Source organism: Gossypium raimondii, chromosome 9 (assembly GCF_025698545.1).
Source record: "Gossypium raimondii isolate GPD5lz chromosome 9, ASM2569854v1, whole genome shotgun sequence".
NCBI classification, from domain to species: domain Eukaryota; kingdom Viridiplantae; phylum Streptophyta; class Magnoliopsida; order Malvales; family Malvaceae; genus Gossypium; species Gossypium raimondii.
Genome location: NC_068573.1, coordinates 38,220,329 through 38,244,734, shown reverse-complemented (window position 1 = coordinate 38,244,734; position 24,406 = coordinate 38,220,329). Strand labels below are relative to the sequence as shown.

General features: G+C 32.8%; 3 protein-coding genes across 4 annotated transcripts; 2 read left to right on the top strand and 1 right to left on the bottom strand.

The window, feature by feature from the left end:
• Positions 1 to 3,114: 3,114 nt before the first annotated feature.
• Positions 3,115 to 6,775, top strand: LOC105799504 (calcium-dependent protein kinase 32). The gene is made up of 8 exons (XM_012630095.2): positions 3,115 to 4,157; positions 4,258 to 4,381; positions 4,463 to 4,606; positions 4,859 to 5,011; positions 5,155 to 5,270; positions 5,392 to 5,559; positions 5,841 to 6,071; positions 6,330 to 6,775. The coding sequence occupies exons 1-8, from the start codon at positions 3,654 to 3,656 to the stop codon at positions 6,483 to 6,485; spliced, it is 1,596 nt and encodes a 531-aa protein (XP_012485549.1). The 5' UTR covers positions 3,115 to 3,653; the 3' UTR covers positions 6,486 to 6,775.
• A 128-nt stretch (positions 6,776 to 6,903) lies between these two features.
• LOC105799503 (pentatricopeptide repeat-containing protein At1g59720, chloroplastic/mitochondrial) lies at positions 6,904 to 9,333 on the bottom strand. Its single transcript, XM_012630094.2, has 2 exons — positions 8,390 to 9,333; positions 6,904 to 8,180 (listed from the first exon to the last, which is right to left on the bottom strand). Exons 1-2 carry the CDS (start codon positions 9,299 to 9,301, stop codon positions 7,353 to 7,355), a joined length of 1,740 nt encoding a protein of 579 aa, XP_012485548.1. The 5' UTR covers positions 9,302 to 9,333; the 3' UTR covers positions 6,904 to 7,352.
• Positions 9,334 to 17,839: 8,506 nt separating this feature from the next.
• On the top strand, positions 17,840 to 20,700 carry LOC105799502 (polygalacturonase). Of its 2 annotated transcripts, XR_008188677.1 has the most exons (10): positions 17,840 to 18,244; positions 18,344 to 18,475; positions 18,578 to 18,751; positions 18,878 to 18,898; positions 19,084 to 19,291; positions 19,445 to 19,526; positions 19,628 to 19,736; positions 19,840 to 19,956; positions 20,056 to 20,383; positions 20,462 to 20,700. XR_008188677.1 is itself a non-coding variant. In XM_052620698.1 (9 exons), exons 1-9 carry the CDS (start codon positions 17,921 to 17,923, stop codon positions 20,269 to 20,271), a joined length of 1,383 nt encoding a protein of 460 aa, XP_052476658.1. In that variant the 5' UTR covers positions 17,840 to 17,920; the 3' UTR covers positions 20,272 to 20,700. The 2 variants fall into 2 exon arrangements, 1 of the variants encoding a protein (XP_052476658.1); XM_052620698.1 differs by having other exon boundaries at positions 20,056 to 20,700.
• Positions 20,701 to 24,406: the final 3,706 nt, after the last annotated feature.

The window sequence follows — 24,406 nt, the reverse complement described above, 5'->3', positions numbered from 1 at the left end:
ATATTTTACAAATTTCCAAAATACTTGGCATTCATGATTCTCGGGAAAGATTGTGTCCTAACTTACTGGATTGCGATTATTTTTCGATGAATTTAGAAAGCCAAGTATTTGTTTTGCGATAAATTCGCAAATTTTAAATAAAAGCTTATTCTCGGGAATTCAAAATGTTGGGTCCTAACTTATTGGTCATGACATTTTCTTCTCGAAATAAGAATTTTCAAAAGCAAAAGGCAATATTCGGGTATTTTGAAGATTTAAAAACATTGTGTTTATTTCTTTGAAATAAGAATGTCTTATTATTTTAATTCGTTCATGAAATAAAAAGTTTCCTTTTAAAATCTTTTCAAATTTTCGACACCAAGGCATTAAAAAATCAATTTGGTACCAATTTTGGGCGTTACGAGGTGCTAATCCTTCCTCGTATGTGAATCGACTCGAACCTATTTTCTCAAATTTCGTAGACCAAAATTATTTTTAAGGTGAGCCGATCACACCTCAATTAAGGATCGGTGGTGACTCCAGTTTTTGTTTTTAAGTCGACAACTAAATTTTTGTTTTCAAAAAAACGGTTTCGACAAACCCTATTTTTTAAAAAAGTTTGTAATATATTATATTATGATATTTTTATATATTATGTAATTTATAACACAAAAACTAAATCTATAGTAATATATAGTACTATAATGTAAATATTAAAAAATGTTAAGTTGTCTATATAAAAAGTGTTAAAATACGAAAAAATAAAAAAAATATTAAAGTAAAAATGATATAACTAATTTTTAAAAAAAATTAAAAAAATATGAATAGATTTAAAATAAGCTTAAGTTTACCATTTATAAATGTGAGTAGGTTTGGGTAAAATTTGAAGCTTATATCTTGAATCGTATCGCTTAAACTTAGGTCATGAACATCTCCATATACGAGCATGACCATGTTTATATATTAATTAATTTATATAAAATGAAATAAAAATGTATAATATTTAAAGTTATGTTGTTGAGATGTTATATATTTTGAGAAAAAGAAACAAAAGATGCGAGGGATAGGTGGAATAGAAACTTGGGTTCCAAACATGGCATTTTCCAAGCGTCAAGATGGACGAGTTTGACCGGAAAGCTTGAAAGGTGGCGTAGCAGTGCTTTTCATGGACTTTTTCTTCTTATTGACAAATATGCCCTTCTAGCCCCTTTACCTTGCTTGCGTGTGAGTGAGACAGATTTTGGCTTTTCTCCTTTTTTCTTTGAACATCATGCGGCAGGCCTGTCCCATTGACCAATATTGAGTAGCTAAGGGTAGCACGGTCATTTACCTCCTTATTTATTGGTTAAATTTGGCAGCCTTCTAGATGGGGAATCATGAACCAATGGGATGACGTTTAATCTCGCCGACATCCCACAAATTTCTTTAGAACCTTCCCCCAAAAGTGTAAATTTCATATCCTTTGTTTGGAGGATTAATTGAGAAAATTGGGTAAACAATAAAAAATTAAAAATGGAAGATTTTAGCCTCTATTGAAATTCCCCAATTGTCCCTTGCTTTATTTCAGTAGTCAAAACGTGTTTTTGTTTTGATTGTTTTATTTTTCATAAAAGAAAACATGTTTCTTTTTTTAATTTTTAAAATTATAGATAGGGTTTTACTCAATATAAAATGTGCAATTCTCGGCCTACAACTTTGAATTTGATTAAACAGCTAAAAGGAAAATGCATTAAACACTTAACTTATTTTTTAAAAGAATGGATTTGTCTCACCATCTTTTCTTTAAATTGAATTTTTTTTTGTAAACCTTGGCAACCCAAATCCCTGCCACAATTATAAAATAATTATTTCATAAAATAATGCATAAATGTAAGAAAATTATTTGGTATATTATCATTAGAGTTTTTAGACTCTACAAGTGAGATTACAGGTTGACAAGTATTCCATAAAAATCTAGTAAAAGGGTTAGTATTTGGCATACTGATAGTGATTTTTTTTATTCCACGAGCAACCTTGAAATTTTGACATGCGTCTTTTTTTAAAATTTTTTTATATATTCTACTATAACTTTGCAGAACACTTGTCAACCCCTAACTCTACTTGTAGAGTTTAAAAAGAGACATTTGTCAATTTTTTTGTACAAAAGACATTTGTCAATTTTAGTTGAGTTGTTTTTTTTTTTATTGAAAAATTGAACGAATTGTTAATTTTTTAATGGTAAAAACATGATAATTTGTCAGGCAATTTACATGTATTTCATTGCTATCATTTTTATTTTTTATTTTTATAATAACTTTTATGAAGTTGTTGATGTATGGGATCAACAAAGAGGAGACACAAAGGAGGAAGTAGTAGTGTTGACGGAGGTCAATTCACCCTATCTGGACAAAGAGCCAAAAAGTATAAAGAATGAAGATGGTGGAGATAGATGCTGAGAGTGTAGGTGAATGTGCTAAAGACTTAATCATTTCTTCATCGCATTGGGGATTATTTATAGGCGAGATCCCACGTTAGGTAATGTTAACATGGCATATCCGCAATCAGGTCATCAATATGGGACGCGTGGGGCAAATGTCCTTGATGGGATGTATTCTATCATTTCTTTTTATTCGAGGTACAAAGCAATTGAATTTACGTGGAGTTTAGTGACCAGAGGGATTGCATTCTTAATAGATGGTCGGGTGCCTAGAGGAACGAGTGGTGGCTACATTCTGGCGAGCAAGTGGTTAGCTTTCTTGAACAACTACCTCTCGCTTGACCGAGTGGTTGAGCTAGGAAATGAAGCTTTTGGTGATCTTTTGGTCTATAGCAGACAAAGTGTGTTGCTTATGTAGCCCGTCGTGCTGTCATGTGTCCCCAATCAGTGAAGTTATAACAGAAATTCACATGAATTGCCATATGCGCTATCACATTAATGTTGTTAAAATTTTAATAAATTAGTTAAATTTTCCTTAAAAAGTTTTTTTATAAAAGGAGTGAAAAGTGTAGTTTTGTCCTTACAATGAGGGCAAAAAAGTAAAACGGAAGAAAGGACCACGCATGGCAAATTGAGACAAAGAATGAGGTAGTTTTACAGCTTGGTCCTAGCAATCCAAAATCTCTTAATTCTGTTTTGGATAATTTTAGGAATTAAAAAGAAGAAGAAAAGTTAACAAGTTAGGCTTGGATTGGAGGCCCTGCTTTATCTCTCCCTCTTCCCATTCAATTCAACTGCAATTCCCTCTTTCTTCCTTCTTCTCTTAATTTTCTTCTGAATTTTCATGCGCTTTAAAACTAATACAAGAATATTCTTCATCTCATCCTCATTGTTCCCTACCCTTTCTCTTCTCATCTTCTTTTAAATATAATTCACTCCTCAATTGTGATTTCTTTTTCATTTCATTGCCTATTTTCCATTTAAAGTTCCATCCTTTCCCCTGTTTTTTGGTCGGAATCCTCTTATTAAAATTTTTCCAGATAATATAGAAACAAGATTTCAAAAAAAAAAAAAAAAGTTGTTGAAGTTTTTTTTTTTTATTGGCCTATTTGAAACAAGTTTTAAATTTCAAAGCCTGAGTCTTTAAGAGGGCCATTCCCCGCTCTCTTTGCTTAAAGAGACCAAATTTTGATTATTTCTTGGGTTTAAATTCAAACACCCATTTTTATTATTTAGATTAAGTTTTGGTTTTGAATTCATGGGAAATTGTTGTGTGACTTCAGCAGCTGCTTCCCATGAGAATAACAAGAAAAAGAATAAGAAGAAAGGAAACAAGAAGCAAAACCCATTTGACAATAGCAACGGAAGCCCTAAACTCATCGTTTTAGAGGAGCCAACCGGTAGAGAAATTGAACAAAGATATGAACTTGGACGTGAGCTTGGGCGTGGCGAGTTTGGGATCACATATCTATGTACGGACAAAGACACAGGCGAGAACTTTGCATGCAAATCGATATCAAAGAAGAAGCTGAGGACGGCTGTGGATATTGAGGACGTGAGGAGGGAAATTAAGATCATGAAGCATTTGCCAGAACATCCAAATATTGTCACCTTGAAAGATACTTTTGAGGATGACAATGCGGTGCATTTGGTTATGGAGTTGTGTGAAGGTGGTGAGTTGTTTGATAGGATTGTTGCAAGAGGCCATTACACCGAGAGAGCTGCTGCTGCTGTCGCCAAGACCATTGTTGAAGTTGTTCAGGTAACTTCTTCTCTTTTCCTTCTTTTCTTTTTTGAGCTTGGTCCTACGGGGGGATGTTGGTTGAATTTTGTTTGGTGGCTACTTATTATTGTTGTGACAGATGTGCCACAAGCATGGGGTGATGCATAGAGATCTCAAACCTGAGAACTTTCTTTTTGAAAATAAGAAAGAGACAGCAGCTTTGAAGGCGATCGACTTTGGTTTGTCAGTGTTCTTTAAACCAGGTAATGTAATTTAAAACCATGACATGAATAACTTATTTTCTTTGTTCAATCTATTGAAGTTTGAATCTTTTCCTTTTGCAGGTGAAAGGTTTACGGAGATAGTTGGAAGTCCATACTACATGGCTCCGGAGGTGCTGAAAAGGAATTATGGGCCTGAAGTGGATGTTTGGAGTGCTGGGGTGATCCTTTACATCTTACTTTGTGGTGTCCCACCTTTTTGGGCAGGTTAGTATGTAACTTCTGATGCATTCATGTTACAAGAATTATTCTACCGCACAAGGGCGATATTATGTGAAAGTTGACAATGGTACATGAATACACTAGTTCATTACTATTTCTACCCTTCAATACCTGACTGAACAGTTCAACACATTTTTCCTCAGTTTGATGCTCCTTTCCAGATTTTTATTTGTTTTTTTCCATCTTTCGTTTTTATTCAGTTTCTCTTTGTTCGCTCTAACTTTCCTTCCTATGCAGAAACTGAACAAGGAGTTGCACAAGCGATTCTTCGCTCTGTAGTAGAGTTTAAGAGGGATCCTTGGCCTAAGGTTTCTGCTAGTGCTAAAGACCTTGTGAAGAAGATGCTCAATCCTGATCCAAAGCGGCGACTTACAGCTCAGGAAGTACTAGGTATATTGTAGTTCGAATGATAAAGGTTCTCTGTTCATGAAAATTTTTAGTTGCCACTAAAACAAAAGAAGTTTCTTAGCAAAATTACATTGCTGTTTATTAAAATTCCTGGAACTGAATCATTTCTTGCTTATCAAATTCAGCTCATCCTTGGTTGCAAAATGCAAAGACGGCTCCAAATGTTTCCTTGGGTGAAACTGTGAAGGCAAGGCTCAAGCAGTTCTCTGTAATGAATAAGCTCAAGAAAAGAGCTCTCAGGGTAATCCCTTTTTCTTTCTGTTTTTTTTTTTTTTGGAAATAGAACCTGAATAAAGCTTCCATTCCTTAGCTTTTTGACATTTCTCCCAATTTTGTATTCTGGGAAAATCTTATACTAATAGGTAATAGCTGAGCATCTTACGGTGGAGGAAACCGCAGACATAAAAGAGCGATTCCAAGAGATGGATACTGGCAATAGAGGCAAGATTAACATTGATGAGCTAAGGGATGGGTTGCATAAACTTGGCCAAATTATTTCTGATGCAGATCTTCAAGTACTAATGGATGCAGTAAGTTCTACTTTAAAATTGCTTTATCTTTTTTGTCCTTGATCTTAGGTTGGGAAGGGTTGAATAAGTGTCACCATTAGTTAGTGATGCTAGCGGTTTATAATGTCTGGACTTCGCTTTGGTACAACAATGCTGTTATCTCTTTTAGTGACCCATTGTTATATTGAGCACGGAAAAAAAAACCTGTTGAAATATGTGCATTGTGAGGATAATCGAAGTGTTTGGATCTTTTGGAAAAAAGTAACTGAACTTTTTTTTTTTTTTTAATATTTTCTTTGCAGGGGGACGTCAATAGAGATGGATATTTGGACTACGGAGAATTTATTGCCATCTCCATTCACCTGAGAAAGATGGGTAATGACAATCACCTTAAAAAGGCGTTTGAGTTTTTTGATAAAGACCAGAGTGGTTATATCGAGATTGAGGAATTAAGAGACGAGTTGGCTGATGAGCTTGAAACCAACGGCGAAGAAGTCATTACTGCCATCATGCACGATGTGGACACAGACAAGGTAAGACTGGTTTTCATTCTTTTTCTTTTTGAAGCATGCTATTCTGATGTTCATATAGCCAACATTTTCTCAAGTAAAAAACATGATGTTCATACATCAATTTAAGCAAATCAATGAGAAAAGCCTCTGGTTCGAGTAATGTGACACCCAAACCGATGATTTTATTTAATGAGAATAAGAAGAATGGGAAGCAAATGTTTGTGACTTAAACGTGGATTCTGGTAAACTCATGTGGAATTATGATTGTTGAACGTGCAGGATGGGAGAATTAGTTATGACGAGTTTGTTGCAATGATGAAAGCCGGTACAGATTGGAGAAAAGCATCAAGGCAATACTCACGACAGCGGTTCAACAATCTCAGTCTCAAATTGATGAAGGATGGATCATTGCTGTCGCCTGATAATCCTATGTGATCCAACAAAACTAACTTCCCTTAATGAGAAAATTAGACAAAAAAAAACCAGAAGTAATAGTGATGAAAAAGGCTGTTGAATTCATCAGTATTACCTGTGTGTGAAAATTCCTTTTGTTCTGGGGAGATGCAAAGAAAATTCCTTTTATTTACTAGGATTGAGCCATGCAATGATGCCAAGGGGTCCATCTATCTAAATATTGAAAAAATGGGGTTCGTTCATTTGTATTGTAAATTATCTTTGTTATTTATAGGTATACTTGAAGAATGGAAGTGTGTGCTTGTAGTTTAGCCTTTATTGGTGTCAACTTGCTTTTTCAAGTCATAAGATAGGTGCCAAATGGATTTTTTTTCGCTGGTTTCTTCGGAAAGACAAGATTTATTAGCCATTATCGAACCAAAGCATATTAATAGATAAATTTTGTTCCAAGAAGAGCCCTGTTCATAATCTCCATTTTTCTTATTAAAATAAAATTATGAATAAAAAAAAAATGTTATGCAAGGTAATATTACAATCCTTCATGTACCTTGTGCCGCAAGGGGTTGGAAATTTAACTATCTGGCTAAAAGTTGCTAGAATCAACTTAGCCTTCCTCATCAGGGGTCTCCCAAAGATTGATAAGCTATTAGAAATTAAGCTTCCATTGTCACTGTTTGCTCATCGTTGTTATGGTTACCGTTAGTTTAATTTATCTAACCACTGTAATTGGTTGATTTGTGAAGCCGGAGATATGGCCCCCCTTCCTTAGCTTAGCCTCAGGAACTCTCATATGTTTGGAAGCCGGATAATGCAATGCAACACTCCCACTGTGCTACCACTGTCAATAAGAATCTGGATCATGTTTGCATTTAGCTTAATAAATGAGAATCACCAATAATCCTTGCAAGAGCAAGTACCATCTACAAACTTATGGAACCGAACACGATCTCTAACAATTATTTCACGCTCATAGATTTTACTGATGATCTTTGTCACTTCATGACAATCGATGCAAACTCTTAGATTCTTTACTATTCTAATTGGCACTGGTGCTTTCGTCTTTAAAATTCCATAAGCAATAGCAAGCCTCTCACTATGCTCACACAAATAAATTCCTTTCTCTTCATTACCAACATTGTGTAACACATCAGAAACCTGAGGTTCATACCCAGCATCACTAACTCGCTCAGCAATAACCCTCAAAGCCTGTCTTATCTCCTTTGCCTCGGGATGATGCCAATCTCCCATCACAAACTCATGAACAAAGCCATCAATTTCAATTGATGCACACCCAGGCACTACCTTCATGCCCCTTTCCTTCATCATCTTTCTCACATGACTCATCTTCTCCCACTGTGCAACTGATGCATAGAAATTTGAAAGCAGAATATAATTCTCCGGATTAGATGGTTCTAACACAAGAAGTTGCTCGCCCGCAACTTCACCTTTATGCAACATCTTATTCTTCTGGCAACCAATGAGTAATGTTCGCCAAATTACTGGATTTGGATAGAAAGGCATTGTTTGAACAAAACTGCAAGCCTCACCAACAAGGCTGGCCCGACAGAGAAGATCAACCATACAACCATAATGCTCTATTGATGGTTCAATTCCTAATTCAATCATGCTTGACCAATATCTCCTACCCTCAGAAACAAGTCCACCATGGGCACAAGCAGATAAAACACCAATAAAGGTAACATGACTAGGTGTAACCTGGAAAAAGAAAGCAGAAAATGAGGATCACGAACTTCAATTTTGTCATTCAAAACTATAATTACATTCTACAAAAGGATTTTATCCTGGCAAGCTAGCTTGATGGGAGCATGAGCATAAATGCATGGGATCATAACATTGTCTTGTGGAATGCAATGCTATATGAGTTTAAAATCTAAGATGCTTATCCTGCTCATCTATGTCAATACCTTGGATTCTTCCATCCTAGAAAATGCTTCCAAAGCCTCCTCTGCTAAGCCGTGAACTGCCAATCCAACAATCATTGAACTCCAAGCTTTATGGTCTTTTACTGGAATTCCCTTGAAAATTTCTGTAGCTTTTTCAATGCATCCACACTTGGCATACATGTTAACAAGTGCAGTACTAAGCATAATATCAGTCTCAATCATGTGCTTCTCGATATACGCATGAATCCACCTACCAATATCTAGTGCCCCTGCCATAGCACATGCAGAAATCACACTCACCATTGTTACCTTATCAGGAACAACATTCGAGGTTTGCATTTCCCTAAACGCACCAAACGCCTTATTGACCAATCCCATCATAGCATAGCCACTTATCATCGTACTCCATGCTATCACATTTCTCTCGTGAATTTCATCGAACACTTTCTCCGCCAGCCCAATATCTTCACATTTCGCATAAAAATTCAGTAACCCCGTTTGAACAAACTGGTTCGAGCCAAACCCAGATCGAAACACACGGGCATGAACCTGTTTTCCCTCATCGAAAGCCAAAATATTGGAGCAAGCCTTAAGCACGAAAGCCAGGGTAAACGTATTAGCAGAAGGATACCCTTTTCCGACCAATTCTTTATATAAAAAAAGGGGCACCTTCGATTGGCTTCCGACAAGATAATAACCCCGAATAAGGGAATTCCAAGAGAAGATGTTAGGGTTGGGGGTTTGAGCGAAAACTTTGCGAGCATGATTGATATCTCCATGGCGAGAAAGAGCACAAAACCCAACTATTTTCGAGAGGAGGAAGGATACGGCGGAGATAGGAAGGAGGCGAGTGAGAACATGCGCGTGGATTTGACGGATGACGCGTGTATCTGGGCATATTTCAATCAGATAACCAATTCTCTCTTCTTCCATCCAACCTCAAGAGTTTTCTTCTTCTTCTTTTTGCTGTCTTTAAATTAAGTTTAAAACCCGGGAAAAGTTTTAACTGAAAATAAAACATAGTGAAGATATATGGGCCTAATACTTAGGCCTGCATCATTTTTGGGCTTACAAAGTTGAGGTTGTAAAGCCCAATTTTCTTTTTCTTTTCATATTATACTTTTATTTTCTTTCCGGCGCAAATCGGTATGTCTATTTGATAAATAAATCTTTGAAAGAATTTTGTTATAGTTTTTTTAACTATTATTTTTTTTGTCTTAATTTAAATTGTTATCATTATAAAAAAATATATATTATTTTTACTTTTTCAATAATAATATTTATAAAATGTTATAAAATTTGTATCAATTTTAATAATTTAATATAATATATTTCAATTAATACAAAAAAAAAATTTATCTGAAATAAGAGTACATGTGTGGGTACCTCTAAGGTTTGTGATTGCTATATATAAGAGGAAGCCATTAATGCAGTTCATCGTAAATTGGTAGAAGTTGCGAACATCAATATCTTCCCTTTGTTTGCTATAAATGAAATATAAACGCAAATGATGATTATGGTATTGGATAAGATCTGAACCCCACAATTATACTTATTTCCATTGCACAATTATGGTAATCTGGTCATTATTGCCAACTTTTGAAGCCATTTTCTACTTGATTTCAATTATGAGGTTATTTTTGTTTTACCAAACACGATTTCATTTCAATAAAAGACTACTATTACAACATCCTAGCAAAAGTTAGGAGAAAAAGCAGATAGCAAACATCACCATATATATATATACCAATTAACCTATTTAAAAGTGAGATTGAGAGATAACATTTATACAGAAAAAATCGTATAAATACATATGGTCCTACATACCATACCGGTCCCCTAATACCACTGATAAAAGATTCTGAACAAGCCCTTGATGAAGATAACATTAGACACAAAAAAAAAAAAAAAACCCCTCGAAATCACATATGATTTTATAGACTATTAATTCATTGGCCATCAATTATATAATTATATATGATTCCCATAACTAATTGAAGAGATTAAACATTGTAGTCAACAACCCATTGAGTGATTTGCCTAACCCAAAATTGTCACTGATGGCACGTAATATATGTAAATGTAGGTGCCATACATTGGCTTAATGGCAACGTCCATCAAAGGCATCTAATCTCTAAATCTACTTTTTATAAATTGAAAATGGTTATAAATTATAAAATCAAATATTCTTAAAATTTTAACGACCGGAAAAAATTAAAACATCAACATAAACTCTCAAATTCATAATAACAAAGGGAATCAAATAACATGGTCTCTCCTTCAGATATGAAATAAGATTTATTATGGTGAGAAAAAAAATATTTAATGATCATTAAATCTTTACACATTTCGTTTTGAATTGGACTAAGACCGAATCCTTAAACTGATCCGATATACAAATGGTATGGAAATGATGTATTGCACCATGTTGGGTGCCACAAAAATCAAATAAAGCTGCTTTATTTTGGATGACAAATTAGGGTTGCAAGAACTTGTACCGAATTTGTTATCCAAATGTCATAACTGGAAATCAATAGTTAGGGATTGCTTATTCTTGGTGCACAATGATTTGGTGGAAGAAGAAGAAGAAAATAATAATATTAATTAACAATAAAAAAGTCTTTTAGATTCATCATACATAATGACAAGCTGCATCGCCAATATTCCAGTCCAAAGCCATCTCCTTCACTCAAACAAACTATGACCTCAACACCTTCTCTTACTTCCATTTTGTACCATAGAACTGACACGCTTCATCTTGTTGTTTGAACAAGCAAGGTAACCCATCTAACCCTTCATACTTCATTCCCTACTTTAATCATCTGTTTAGGGTTTGATGGTCATGATTGACTCTAAAACTCATTACAGGTTTTCTTTTCCTTTATAGAAGAGAATGAATTTAAACCCTAATCATTGAAGTGTGAATAAGATAACATTAGAATATTTTAATTTAGTTACCACAAATTTTTGTGGCAAGTCCCGATTGGACGTTGTCTCTTCTTTATTTTTATATAATTTTCATAATTAATTAAACTAATAAATAATAAAAATTTTAAGACAATTTCGCACTAAATTGTAACGCTCACTGTTGAAAAAATGGTTACTTGAACCAAAAAAATTTGTTACAATTTTCGACCACCAATATAGCTTTAAATAAGAACCACACTTTTTATAGATAAAAAAAAAATCATAGGCTAGGGTTAATATGTAGTTTACCTCGTAAATATGTTAAAAAGTATCTAGTTGGTATCATAATTTTTTTTTATCTGGTTTATACCTGAACTTGTATTCCTTGTTCCAGGTTGGTACCTCCACACTAACCCTGTTAGTTTATGTTGATGTGGCACTGATGGTCAATCCAATAGTGCCATGTAGCAGACATATATTAAAAAAATAAAAAATTATAAAAATTATAATTTTTTCACATCAAGAATGAACTTGTACAAATAATTGCGAGATATATTTCAATTTAGATACCCATTTGTCTAGATTCATTCCGGATGTATTTTTTAGCTAGTTTATATGTTTTTACTTTTATTATTATAAAATATCAAGGTATTATTATTTTGAAATTAAAAATATGTAAAATTTTAAAATAAATAAAGTAATAAAAATATATAAAAATATTTTACATCAAGAATGAACCTAGAAAGATGGTTATCCAACTTAATTGTAGATGTTTAGTTCTTTATATATATATATATATTATAAATTTATAAATTTTATAAATTTATAAAAGAATTTAAATTTTTATTTATATTATATACTGTAAACTTATATATATATATTTATTATATACTTTTATAAATTTATATTTTATATATATTTTTAAAATGATAGTAACCTAAAAAGTATTTTATAAAAAATAAAAAATATAAACTTACTAAAATGTATCTAAAATGAATTTGGACAAATGGATGTCCAACTTCAGATGTATATGGACAACTGTATGTCCAAATTTATTATTGATTTGAAAAAAAAAATATTTTTTATTAATTTATATATTTTAAAAGATTGTTTATTTTATATCCACCACATGTCATACTGAGAGGCTACCACATGTCACCATTGAATTGGCCATCAATGTCACGTCAGAATAAAGTGACGATGTTAGTGCGGAGGTACCAACTTGGGTGGCAGAATATAAGTTCAAGTAGCAACTAAGTACTTTTGAACAAGTTGAAGGAACAAACTACATATTGACTCAAAAAACTATTGACCAACAAGTAACCATATCAATACCCCACCACAAAATTTTGGTTGCAAGTAAAATTATTCTCACCATAAATTTCTACCACAAAAAGAAAATTATAAACCAACAAATAGTTGAAAGAAGTGGAAGTAGACTTATTCTCCAGATATTTGGATTAAATTCGAATCCTTGAGTACTGGACATTATTAAAAGAGTTTTATCTGAATACCACTTTCGACCCGAATAATATTATGCTCAAACTATAACCTATTATATAAAAAAAAATCATAAATTGTGACAACCCTTAATAACCAAAATGCATGGAAACAACATTTGCTTAACTCTTAAATATTATCATGTAACTAATTACCATACAACCTAAGTACTAGAGTCCTAAAACAATATAAATTACACTTTAGTATTTTGTTATGTATGGGCACTTTTAATACACAATAGAAATATTAGATAAATTTATAATAATAGATAAATAATTTTAATACATGAATCTTTTGATATAGTTATTTATCTATCTATATATATTTTGGTAATATAATATGTGTTAAACATTGTTGTTTAAGTTTAAGAATTAGTTAGTTTGTTGCTATTGTTATAGTTTATTTAATATTATCATATAGTTGAAAGTTTGTTTCTTTAGTTGAAATTTGTTGAGAATTAGTTAAGAATGCTGTTAGTGCTAATTACTCTTCCGACACACCAATTGTATAAATATAACTCATCTCCATTTCTCTCATCCTTTTCAATTTTTCTTTCTTTTCATCATTTCACTTGTTTACATATATTTTTGTGTGGTTTAGTTGATGCTTTCTTATTGATTTTATAGTGATATTTACAAATTTATTTGTTTTCATTGGTGATATCTATCATCAACTTCTTCATCTATTTAAATGAAGGAAAGTAGATATGATGGATAAATATTGGGTTACAAGTAACCAATGATTCTTGATGATTTTGTTCTAGGATGATTTTTTTTTTGTTTTTTGCTATTATTGAAGTTCAATATAGTTTAACCTCATTATCGTCTACACCAAATGTTGAATCAACACTTGTGTATCTAGTTAGCAATAGATAACTAGTAGGTTAGTGGTGTGCTAAAAATGATGATGGAGATAATAATAAAATAAGATAAATACTTTTAAAGCTTAAAAGAGTAACTATTTTTCCCATCTACTTGTAAGTATACAAGATTGTTGCCAAGTAATAAAATTAAAACAAAACAATTCCATTAAAGAAAACATTTTGAGGATCAAACCCACATAGAGAATGAACAAATAGCTAATACAATTTAATTAATTAAACTAACTACTTGCTAAATTTAGAATTAACTAAAACTTAAGGAAATAAGATTTTACTAAACTAATAATGTAACTAAAACAATAAAAGTAAATTGAAAGTGATTGTTAATGAAAATTCACGGGGATGTAGTGGTGAAGAAATCTTGATTAGTGAAATTTAATAATCTATTTCAGTTATTAATGAATTTAAGGTTCATAACTAAGATGATCATTGAGGTGGAGGTATTCTCAATTGTTGTATAGCTTACAAGCATCTAAGGAATTCCTAAGTTGGTATATAGGAATTAATTAAATTGTTGATTGTTACTATCATCGATCTCCCACTACCTAAGTTGGTGTATATCTTATAAGTAGTCTCATAATTTGTATATATCTTAGTGAGTTCGGTATCACTTATTAGGTTAAGCCATAATCTTGTTGCACTCTCCCCTGGTTTATTCTTTAATCTATCATGCTCGACTTCGTTTTTCTTCATTTTCACTTCCTCTTTTTCCTTCCTTCGTGCTCGATCTTGTGTTCTAAATTCAATTTAACCTATGAAAAAGTCATAAAACACTTATTAAATTCTAAATACCTAAAAACAAATAAAATATAATGAAAATCTAAATAATGCAAATAATAAAAATTACTCTAAATGTTTGAAATGTTTCTTTAGAATAAAACAAACTAAGTGGAAAGGCCTAAAAATATAAATATTATGAGCACTCATCATACCCTACACTTAAAACTTTTTCTTGACCTCAAGCAAATCAAGACATTAAATGCAAATTCAACCTAAGGTACTTGGCATCAATCCAATGAACAAAATACAAAGTTATGAAGACAAATCAAAGTAACATTATCACTAACTTAACTCCTTGAATATGTCTGAAGAGGATGTTGTTAATGTCACAGATGATTTTTAAAAAACTCACATAGCTTGAAAGTACTAAAACATTGAAGCTTTTGTATATAAGTGTGTGCAAATTACACCTGTGCAATCTCATCAGTACATTAGAAATGTAATAAACAATAAGTACATGGACATCATGAAAATAAACTCATTACTCTTCCTTTCTCCCTTAAACCAGTTCCAATATGTAATAGAGTCACCAAGTCTTTAAAGCTTGTAGTTGGGCTTAGGTCAAGGTAGGGTAATTTAAGGAAATTGATAAGAAAGGCTCGACCTAGACTCAAGTCACTTAATGATCAAAATAAGCAATAAATATTAATTTCCCATCTCTCCCAATGATGACTCGATATTTTCTTTTCAACTTTACCTTTTTACACTAATCCCTTATTTCTCCATTTGCAAGGATAAAACATACTTAAAAAGGAAGAAGTAAAACAAAAGATTTTCAACAATCAAGCACAAGCACATTTTCTTTTGATTTCCCTTTTTCTATTCTAAGTGCTCTTTCTTTTTCAACTTTTTTTCCCTCAAATTTTTACAATGAAGCACAAAAGAAATAAAAACATGTATGTTTTTATCCTTTTTCCTCACCAATTCTTCCACCAAAATATACCCACCTAACTCATTAATACTTTTAAGTTGATAAAGAGAATAGGCTAGGACTAGAGTTGTCCAAGGGCCTAGCAGCTCGCCCGGACTAGGTTGGCCAACCAAAAAACAAGCTTAGGCTTAAATTGTTTTTTGAAAATGAGGCTTGACCTAATCCACGGACAAATTTAGAGTTAAAATTGAATTACTATGATAAACTATATAAATTATGAATTACTATGTATAAGCATGTCAACATCTATAAACCCAAACTAAAAAAAAATTTGAGCTTAATATGGCTCAAAATTATATGAAAATAAAATTACTTAACTCAAAATTGTACAAAAATAATCAAAAACAATCTTAATTTTTTCATGGATGCCACGGTGACCACTAAAATTATAACTTATGATCGGGATGACGTGACATGAAGGAAGAACTCTAAAATCCCAAAGAAATTAAGCTTTTTCATGCTTTACAAAAATTACACCATCGTAATATAAATATATAATTGTGTCAAAATTTATATAAAATTTTAAATTCATTACCAACATATAAATTTTTTATTTAATTCAACCACAATAACAAATTATACAAAATATGAGATTAATTAAGACACAACACATAATTTATTATATAAATGGAACCATTATGATAGATTGTGGAAGCATGATATATCACGAGAAAATAACATACATGTATACAAAGAAATTAAATTATTGATATGTAAAAATATATGCAAAGTTATAATATTCTAAATAAAAATATATAATTATATACAATGAATAACATAACAAAATCAAATTATTAATATCTAAGATTTATATGAATAAATGTGAATCACACTTTATTTCATCCGGACAAAGTAAAAAACCCTCAAATATTTTTAAATTGCCAAAATTACCCTTGTGTAGGCAGAAAATTAGCCTTCCTTCAACTTTTATAGTAAGGCAATTTTCTAATATTTCGTATTGCACAATACCCTTATATATAGTTTTATAGTATTGCAAAAATCATCAAATTTTAAATATTTACTTGTATTTAAAAAGATTACAAATATTAAAAATTGAGAGTTCGTTGAATTTACCTTCCCATACTTTATGGGGCCTTGCCAAGAGAGTAATTCACTATATATAAATATGATTTAAGTTTAACCCATTCACAGAGTTACAACCTTACTCCTATACATTAACAAGTTGCAATCTCACTCTTATATATTAATCTAGGATCACTTTAGAATGGTTCGTAAAAAAAGTTCGATCCTAACAACATTGAGCAAATAAGTGCTCTCTCATTCTTCTTCAAAAGTCGAAACACATGTCTTTATATATGCATTGTAGTACTTTGTAAATGAAAAGTGCGATTCGAATGAATCTCTAAAATTCCACTCCATGTAAACCTCTTATTATGGAATAAAATAAAAGAGATTTTCTTGACTCTAACTTCTTTAAAATTAGTATCTCTTTAATTAAGGTAAGTATATCACCAGGACTCTTGAAAACTTTCCTTGATCTAATCTCTTCTCAATTATAATATCAAACAAATAAGCTGCATAACATTAACATTGCATCTGAGACACATGCAATTGACAATAACAGAAACAACTAGCGAAACTCGAATTGAGACAGAGTAGTGTGGACTAGGAATAAATGTATATATTCAACATCTATGAAAGCGGATGTCTAATTGCAGCTAATGTTGTATCTAGAACGTACATTTGGCACTACGAAAAATCAAATTGAAACGAGGTGGATAGAATAAAGTTAAATGTATTCAGACATCAAACACAGAATCAAATATTCCAACATTTAACACCATTTCACCCCACCACCTTTCCTAACAAGATGATAAAATTGACTATAGATAAAATGAGCACCCAAAACAAGGCATGTGAAAGATTGGACGTATCTAAGAGTTATCTCACCTTGGTATGTATCATTTTCGTTCATTATAATGTCATGCAATCAATTGTTTTTAAAGTCAATTATTTATTACACTTAAATTGTTAAAAGAATTTATTTCAGTATTTCATGGATTAAGATTGCCAAACGTACGTACATTCTTCTTTCTGACCTTATCAGCATTTGATTGGCTTATCCATATATTTCGGTATATCTGTCAAACATAAGTTCACCAAGTACATCATACATATATAATTCAACAATAAATGGAAATAAAAAATATTCAATATTTTAATACAAATAATCCAAGTACTAATAGACGATTTTAAATTTCGATATAATTTTAAATATTTAAGATGAACAAAAATTAAACCGACTTTGATTACCACCAAATCAGTTTTTATTAATCTTCAACATTGAATGATGTTGGAGTTAGAAAAGGCAGAGATTATTTCGTCTCAACCTCTCATATCTTAGACCATACCTCAAAGAGTGTTGCCCAAAGACACCAAGCAATCTCCCTTCTCTTAGTATTTCTTTTTTTCTTTATAAATATAGAATCTCATCATTAAACTAACTCACAACCATACCAATTCTCCCCTACCTTTCATCAGATTAGCATATTTCTTTTTCTTTTATTCTTTTCTCTTACAAAACAAGATACAAATGGATGGACAAACTAGACAAGTAGTCGTCCTATATTTCATAACCATTTTCTCTTTATTCTCACGTTACAACTCCTTGGAAAAGGACCCCCCTCCTCCCTCTTATAATTACTTTGAAGACCTTGTATCTGCTGGATATGATCCACAAGCCTACCCTTCGTATTTCACCACCACCATTGATGATGGGCACTTTAAGGATTTGATCTCACAAAGGACTCAAGTTATTAGCCAGCTCCAGAAGTTAGGTGTCACATCAGCACCATCAACTAAAACAGTTAATGTCAATGATTTTGGAGCCACCGGTGATGCCACTCAAGACACTCAGGTTAGATCACACAGAAATATCTATATAGATGTGAAAGTTCATATATAGCGTTCATAAAATTCAAAGGGTGTTTTATGTGATAATCAATGATGGTTTCAGGCATTTGAGAAGGCTTGGGAAGAAGCTTGTTCGTCCAAGGGTGAAGTTGTGCTTGAGGTGCCTCAAGGACAACGCTATCAACTCAAGCCTATTAGATTTTCAGGTCCCTGCAATTCCAATCTTACAATCCAGGTGAGGTTGAAACCCCCCCTCCCCATTAATTTAGTTATGCCCCTCAACTTCAAAGCCAAGCCAATGATGGATCATAATCCAATATTTCAACCAAAATTGCAGATATATGGAAGCATGGAAGCATCTGATGATATGTCAGACTACAAGGAAGATACAAAGCACTGGCTTATCTTTGATAGTATTAATAATCTGTTAATTGAAGGTGGTGGAACTGGAAATATTAATGGTAATGGGAAGATATGGTGGCAAAACTCTTGCAAAATCAATAAAACTCTTGTAAGCTTACCCCCCCCCCAACCTCCAAAAGTTTCTAAATATTTGCTTCAAGTTTTATTTATGCTCTTCCTTTCTCTTACCAACTGTTTAATTATTATTTATTTCTTTTCTTTTATTGTTTTGCAGCCATGCAAGGATGCACCAACGGTAGGTTAAAATGAGTCGTTTTTTCTTTTATCATCCAGCTTTTAAAGTTGCAAGAAAGACTGAGAAATGAAACATGAGTCTAGTGAAGTTAAAAAAAGTTTTATTGTCACTCTATTAAATACGAGCTCGAAAAATTTTAATTATAACATAATTATGATGGTGTAAAATAAAAACTGTGGTTTCAGGCTCTCACCTTCTACCATAGCAAAAACTTGAAAGTTCAAAACTTGAACATCCAAGATGCACAACAAATTCATGTTTCTTTTGAAAAATGCAACGGTGTTCAAGCTTCTGGTCTTACGGTGGCAGCCCCAGAGAGCAGCCCCAACACCGATGGGATTCATGTCACTCGTACTCAAAACATATGGATCACAAATTCTGTAATAGGAACAGGTACTGTACATGGACCAAGCTTGAACAATCACATATGGTCTTGGCCCATGGACACCTTTAACAGAATCCCACCCAAAATTCTACAATTTATTATTATTATTATTCTATATTGATTTTGACTTGATTTTTTTTTTTTAACGTTTTTAACTGAAGGTGACGATTGTATCTCCATTGTAAGTGGATCCAAAAATGTGCAAGCCATGGACATAACTTGTGGCCCTGGTCATGGAATCAGGTCTTTAACCCTAAACTTTAGCGCCCTTTTTTCTTTTTTAGATTTACAATGTTTCTATATACGTTACTTACATCTATCCGATTGTTATGATGGGAGGCCAGTATTGGGAGCTTGGGATCTAAAAGTTCAAAGGCTTATGTCTCGGGTGTGACTGTGGATGGAGCTAAGCTTTCTGGAACCACAAATGGTGTGAGGATCAAGACATGGCAGGCAAGTGAAGCATTCTAAATAATATCTACGATATCCATTCAAGATGTGTTTTAATAACTCTGATGGCATTAAGATTCAATATTGTATGATTAATGATGAGCAGGGCGGGTCAGGAAGTGCAAGCAACATCTTATTCCAGAACATTGAAATGAATAACGTCAGCAACCCCATCATCATAGACCAAAACTATTGTGACCAAGATAAACCATGCAAAGAACAGGTGACGCAAACCTATGCTAAGTGTTTGTTTATGTATGCAAAAGAGTAATCTACTATTGACTCTAATGTATATGAACTCGATTATGTTGAATTTGTGCAGAGCTCTGCAGTTCAAGTGAAAGATGTGGTGTATAAGAACATCAATGGGACTAGTGCTTCTGAAGTAGCAATCAAATTTGATTGCAGCAAGACTCATCCTTGCCAAGAAATTTTGCTGCAAAATGTTAAGTTACAGGAACAAGGAGATAGAACTGCCAAAGCTATCTGCAACAATGTTAAATTGACTGAAAAGGGAACTGTTTTCCCACAATGTTAAATTGGCCTTCACATGTGGAATAATAGATATACTATATATATAAATGTGTGTCAATAGTAGAATCATAGATTATTTGTTTACAGATATGGAGAAATGAAGAAATCAGTTTTAGGTGAGACAATTGCTTCATTTGTTGCGCTTGAGATCCTTCATTTCCCCTTACTGTCTTATGATTTGCTAATTATTTCAGGTTTACATGGGATTAGAAGTGCTTGGAGGACTCACTTACAAAGCTACTGAGATTGTTTCTCATTACAATGACTAGGCTGATTCTGTAAATTAGTACTATATTTGAAGAACAACAAAACGTCTTATTTAGAAATATAGACAAGGCAGATTGTTTATTTGATAGGGGATATACTGTAATAACATTGTTGTAAAATCTAATTACGTATATCTGTCTGTCTTATGAATAAAATTAAATTCCTACATCGTGAGATTTGTTTACGTTCTACAGGATAAATCCTCATTCACCATCAAGCTGGTTAAGCAAACAAATTTATCTGTTATCCCCATGTCTAATGTCATAAGGGCTGCAAATTTTCTTCATTAAACAGATGATGTTACTTACCTATGTGTAGTACATAATAAACCAAATAAATAATTAACTAAATCATCAAGATTGGAATAATAATGTATTTTGAATATTTGTAGAATTTTGTTAAAACACAATAATAATAAATTTATTAATTAGTAAATAAGAAACTTAGTTGTCAAGAAATCAACAAGGGGTGTGGATCTTTTATCCTAAAGGCCAAGTGTTATATCATTAATTCATTCGTTACACTCCATTAACTATATCTAATTAGAAGTTAACTTTGAGATTACTATTTTAATTTAGTTTGTTAGTTTTTATTCCTTCATATCCTTTCTTAATGTTAGCATTGACTACCATCCTTAATTGGTACTTCTAGAGTTGGTTAAACAAAGTTGTGAATTAAACTCAATTTTCATGGTTACGACCCTGGGAATGAACTATGTTTAAAGTTGATATATTTTAAGAGTACACTAGGAAGTCATCAGATATCCATAGGTTGACTTGGGAGAAAGACTAGTTGAGAAGGATTGTGAGGCTTGGATGGCTTTTTTTTGACAAGTTAAGGTGATCATATGATATACAGGTTAAGGCCAACCTGGAGATGAATAAGCTATTGGAGAATTTTGACCACTCATTCACAACAAATGTTCAGTGAAAGAGGCTTTGGTGAAGGAAAAAGCTGCAAGTGGAGGAGGCTAAACACCTTCAATGGAGCTTGGATGTCAAGGAAGATCACGCGAGAAGGATGCTAGAGTTGAACGATTGTTATCTTCAGCAAGCCCCGAATCTTGAAAAGTGAATGGCAAAGGGGGAAGGAATCCCTTAAGGAGCAATTTGCTGAGCAAGATACTAATGTTAGGCTGTTATTTTAAAGGGGGAGATTGATAAAGGGAAGCAAGTTTATTTCATCCAAGACTTGACAACGTTGCATCTTCAATTGAACCATGATCCTTTTGATGTAAGCGATGTTTAATCTTACCGCCATTAGAGAGTTTTGCCCGGAGTTGACATGTATAATCCCTCAGCTATCAAACTCTAGTGTACTTTATCATCTGCCTTCTACTCCCCAAGCTATTGATGATGGCACTACTTTACTCATCGAGGAAGTTGCGGGTGTCCACCCTACTGGAAACATTGTTAATATTATTGATTCCCCTTGAATCATTTTTTTACAAGTTAATAACATTTTTTTTCTTTTTGCATACCATTGTTTTTTGCTTTTAGCATATATTGGTGTTTTATTTTTGTTTATATATATGCATGTGTTGGGTTGGTAATACATGTGGCTCGCAATATCTTTTTTTTTATGCGGTGAACCATGTTATGTGACGTAGGGAGGTCATGTTGGATGATTTAAGAAATACTCAACGCATTTGCCAAATGTGCTCATAAGTTGTTTCCTTGAAGGGGAGCTTTTTATATTTGATTTGATATATAAATTTGAATTCAATTTATTTTATGCTTATGGTGTTTGCTTGCTATTTCTTTTTCTGCGGTGGTTTTGCCTGAAAAGGCTAGGTGCCTATAAGGCACCTTTGCTTTTGCTTTTGCTTTCTTATTGGTGCATTGTAAGCTTCTGTGTGCGAGACTTGAACTGCATTTGGGGTGGTGTTGTGGTGCCAAGTAATCCTTCAATTGATTACTTGTCAGAGGATGGGCATACGGTATCCTTATTGCTATTTATTAGCCGATACCCCATTTCCCCCATCAAGTCTTCCCTAAAATGTGTTGACGATGGTGATTGCATAGTTTCTGTTTTAAGTCTTGCATCTGCATCTATTTGGGAGAACTAAGGAATGATCTTTTTTTCAGTGTAGAGAACTAAAGTGGAGAGCAACTTCGTTGATGTCGAGATAATTGTAGTCCACTGCACAAGGGAGAACTAAAATGGTGAGCATTTTCATTAATGGCGAGGAGATAACCATAGTCTGCTGCACAAGGGAGATCAAAAATGGCGAGTCACTTAATTGATAGTAGGGAGATAACCATAGTCCACTACATAGGGGAGCATTTGGGAGATTTACTTGTGTCTTTGTCTCGCATCCCTCGAGGTCACTTGAAGAGTACCATTAGAGCAAAGTAGGACTGAGTCCATTCCCTCGGCATCAAGGAGGGGGTAGCTCCTCGATTATTGTGATGAAGATACCTTTCGGTTGGAGCTTCATTTTGTTGGAAAAATCTAAGGAGAATTTGGCGAGCTTTCGCTCCCTTAATTTGTTATAGTTGACACATTGGAGAACAAGGGGCTTTAGGCCGTGACGATGAATTCTGGTGAGGTTGCCATTGGAATGCCTTGGGCATCTTTTTGGTGGTGTTGCAGTAAAAACAACTCTGCGAAGTTAAGATTTTAAAGGTGCTCTTAGTTCCTTTCCATGCTTAATAAGCTTTAAACCTGAAGAGGTTGAGCAAGATGTATCCCTAGAAGATGTGAATAAACCTAACGAAATGTCAAGAGGGGTCACTACTTTAGTGTCGTGCACTAGGGCTACTAGAAGTAGAGATTAGGTTGGGGCGGACCCCTAAATGGTAGCTGCGTAGAGGAGTAGATTCCATCAATGTGTAGCATATCCTGAAATAATATTGATAAGGACTTGTTGAGCCCACCTTTCAAGATATCATATGGCCACCACATAGTATTTAGTCCACAGTTAGTGGGATCACCAATCGCCGTAATTTTCTATTATTTGTGATATTTTTCGTTCTGTTATACTATTTATGTTATTAATTATTTTATTTAAATTTATATTTTATTCATTATTAATTTAGAAAATAATAAGAGAGAATGGAATTTTAATTTTAGCAACTTTTGTGATTGGATTTTGAAAATAGTACCATTTTAACATTTTGACCATAACTTAGATTAGGTTCATAATAAACCAGTTTGAAGAGAATTGAAAGATTTATCTAAAATTATTTCACAAAAGCCCAAAAATATTAGAAAGACGTCCAAAATGGCGTGAATGTTTAACATAAAATAGTAAAAATAAAACCTAAAAAAGTTCTTACTTATTTAATTAAGGTCACTTTTATATTTTCTCCATTATATTATTTTTGTCCTATAAATAAACGTGATTAAGTTAAATATTAGAAGATTCAGACCTAGTCGTTATTAGTTTTATCTTGTTTTCTTTATTTTATGGCTTTCTAAACCCTTTTTTCTAGTTGAAGTAATATTCGAAGTTTGATTCTACAAGTTTGTGAGATCGAATTGCTTTTAATCTTTCTTTGATCCTTAGTATTTGCATGTTTTCTTGTTTAATCACAATTGTTCAGGTTTGTTAAATAGTCGGCTGGTATTTGATAGCTTAGAATGATTGTTTTGTCAATAGATAACTGGTCGATCGATTAATTGCTAATATTTGTGACCACTACATGATTATTTGTATAGTAAGGACATGCAATCTAACTTAAATAAACTTTGATAATTTGTTTGTTGGTTTGAATTGTGTCTCTTTCGTTCTTAAGGCTATTGGTAAATTAAATTCTGAACCGATCATTATAAGGTTGTTAGTCAATAAGAGAAGTAGTTAATGGTGATTGTATTAATTATTGAGAAGGTAAAAATAAATTAGGTTACTAGGCGATCATCGGTGACTA